This window comes from Microtus pennsylvanicus, chromosome 19 (genome assembly GCF_037038515.1).
Source record: "Microtus pennsylvanicus isolate mMicPen1 chromosome 19, mMicPen1.hap1, whole genome shotgun sequence".
Classification (NCBI taxonomy): domain Eukaryota; kingdom Metazoa; phylum Chordata; class Mammalia; order Rodentia; family Cricetidae; genus Microtus; species Microtus pennsylvanicus.
The window spans coordinates 24,532,690-24,535,098 of record NC_134597.1 but is presented as its reverse complement, the minus strand read 5'-3'; the positions used below and the strand labels follow the sequence as shown (position 1 = coordinate 24,535,098).

Genomic DNA, 2,409 nt, shown 5'->3' with positions numbered 1-2,409 from the left:
CCAGCGATCGCGTTTGCGAAGCGAAAGACAAATCAGGTACGAACGCGGCTTTTTTTCGCCCCCCCTTAAAGGAAAAAAAAAGTTTCTAGGACTCCGCTGGACACCCAGCTGGCCAGGGACCAGGGGCGCGGGGGGGCGAGACCGGCAGGCTGCCCAGAAGTTGCGATCCGGGACTTGCGCGCATTGAAATTACCTGGCTCGCCAGCAGCGGAGAGAAAGCGCAGACAAGATAATTTCTCAGGCTGCTGGGAAAGCCTTAGCTCGCGCGGCAGCGCGATCCAGGGGTGTCCTCGGGCCGGGGCGTATCCCCACCACCCCCGCAGGGTCCAGAGAGTCAGGGGCGCGTCAAGCGGGGCGGGTTCAGCGCCGGCAGCGGCGGCTGCGGGACAGCAAGCGGTGCGCACCGGTCTCCGGCTTGTCCGGCTCCGAGCGGCGGGACGGACGCTCCGGAAGACTCTCCAGCCCGCGGCGGGCCGCGCTCGGACGGCGCTCGCCCGCAACCGGGCGCCGCCAGCATGTCAGCCGCCGTGGCTTGCCTGGACTACTTCGCAGCCGAGTGCCTGGTGTCTATGTCCACCGGACCCGTGCTGCACCAGCGCGCAACGAACCCCGAGGGAGCGGGAGCCGCAGCTGTCGCCGAGGTGGGTGAGGTGCCACGGGAGTCGGCGGGGACGGGTTCCGGGACACGGGGGGTGCTGTGGATCCCCCCGGTCCTCCAGATCCCCTCCGCTAACCCTGGCGAGGACGATGGAGCCCCCCACCTGTTGGCTGCGAGCGCTTTGGCGGATCTAAGCTGCAGTGCGGTGGAAGGCTCCCGGGAGACCTCGGGAGAAGTCCCGTGTGCCTCAACTAGCTGCTGCGAGCCGACTTGGTGCTCCAGCCCCACTGGGTGCTCGGAGCCGTTCCCGGTCTTCTTGGAGGAGGAGTACTCCGGAGCTGAGAGCTCCTGGGGTGAACCTGCCATCCTGAGTGCACCTGAAGCCCAAGAAGACCCCGATGACAGCGGAGAGGGGCCCGAGGGGCCCGAGGGGCCCCCAGGGGCCCGCCCCTCGCCAGCAATGGGCCCGACGTTCCGGAAAAGGCCGATTACACCCGCATCCAAGCGACACCAGTGCGCCTTTCCGGGTTGCAACAAAGCCTATTACAAGTCTTCGCACCTCAAGTCACACCAACGCACCCACACGGGGGAACGCCCCTTCTCCTGCGACTGGCTCGACTGCGACAAGAAGTTTACGCGTTCTGACGAGCTGGCCCGCCACTACAGGACGCACACGGGTGAAAAGCGCTTCTCCTGCCCGCTGTGCCCCAAGCAGTTCTCCCGAAGCGACCACTTGACCAAGCATGCCCGTCGCCATCCGACTTACCATCCCGACATGATCGAGTACCGGGGGCGTCGCCGCACCCCCCGCCCCGCACCCCCAGCCATGGCGGAAAGCTCTGGTTCCGACTCCAGCTCTGGCTCTGGCCAGGAGACCAGCTTCACTGCTTGACTGTAGGACTGTCCTTGCAGTCTGTCTTTCCCTCGAGCACAGCCCCCTCCCCCACACTCCTGCCCAGGCCAAGTCCTTTTCTCTCTGCCGATTCCTATGTTCCAGGGTCGTTAGACAAAGGCACAGACTGGTTGCTCCGCTCTGAGGATGGGTTCCAGACAAGGCTGTGGGACTCTGGAGAAGGTCTGGGAGCCCGAAGATAGTCGGAAGTCTTGCAACGCAATTACCATCTGAAAGGAAGGCAATTACCATCTGAAAGGAACTGGTGCTTCAAAGCAGTCAGTTAGGAACCGAGGAGAAGGGATGAACTTCCGGTACTCTTCAACGTACTGAAGATTCTTCCTTCCATGGAACTGAATTCTCTGAGGCTTGAGGAACTCCCAGTCCAAAAAGACTCTGATGTCGCAGTCGTTGACTAGGGCGGACTTTGGCGATGGTACCCAGGGTGGCAGTCTTGGAAATGTCCAGACTTGGATGATGAGAGGCCTTTGGAAACAGAAATTATTTCTATTTCTGTAAACAGCAATGTTTACTAATTTATTTCTATTATCTTTTAAACAAGAGTTCCAGGTTGATGGGAAGCTAATATCTTCCACTCTCCCAATTGTCCCAGCTACCTCTGCTTTGTGGATGTATGGCTGGGATGCGCTTTTTTGTGCCTGGGGAGTGGTATGGGTCTGCTTGCAGTTCCTATAGCATAATGTGGAACCCTGCGCTAGCGTTTTGGCCCTTTTCCTCTTAAAAAAAAAATTCCTTCTCAGGGGTGGTAACTTTCTGGCCCTCGACTATGAGGAGATTGATTAAGTAATTAGAAAACAATCATAATAGCACCAGAAAGAAAAAGCTGGTCTGAAGTACTTTCTCCTTCACCTAGAAGGCAAGCTCAAGTCACTTTTGGGTGGGACGGGTGCAAAACAAG

General features: G+C 59.2%; 1 protein-coding gene across 1 annotated transcript; it reads left to right on the top strand.

Moving 5' to 3' along the window:
• Positions 1 to 341: 341 nt before the first annotated feature.
• On the top strand, positions 342 to 1,968 carry Klf14 (KLF transcription factor 14). The gene has a single exon (XM_075953626.1). The coding sequence runs from the start codon at positions 516 to 518 to the stop codon at positions 1,488 to 1,490; it is 975 nt and encodes a 324-aa protein (XP_075809741.1). The 5' UTR covers positions 342 to 515; the 3' UTR covers positions 1,491 to 1,968.
• Positions 1,969 to 2,409: the final 441 nt, after the last annotated feature.

What these genes read in the sequence shown, in the direction of transcription:
- Klf14 (XM_075953626.1), top strand. Translation starts at nt 516, where the DNA reads ATGTCAGCCGCCGTGGCTTGCCTGGACTACTTCGCAGCCGAGTGCCTG.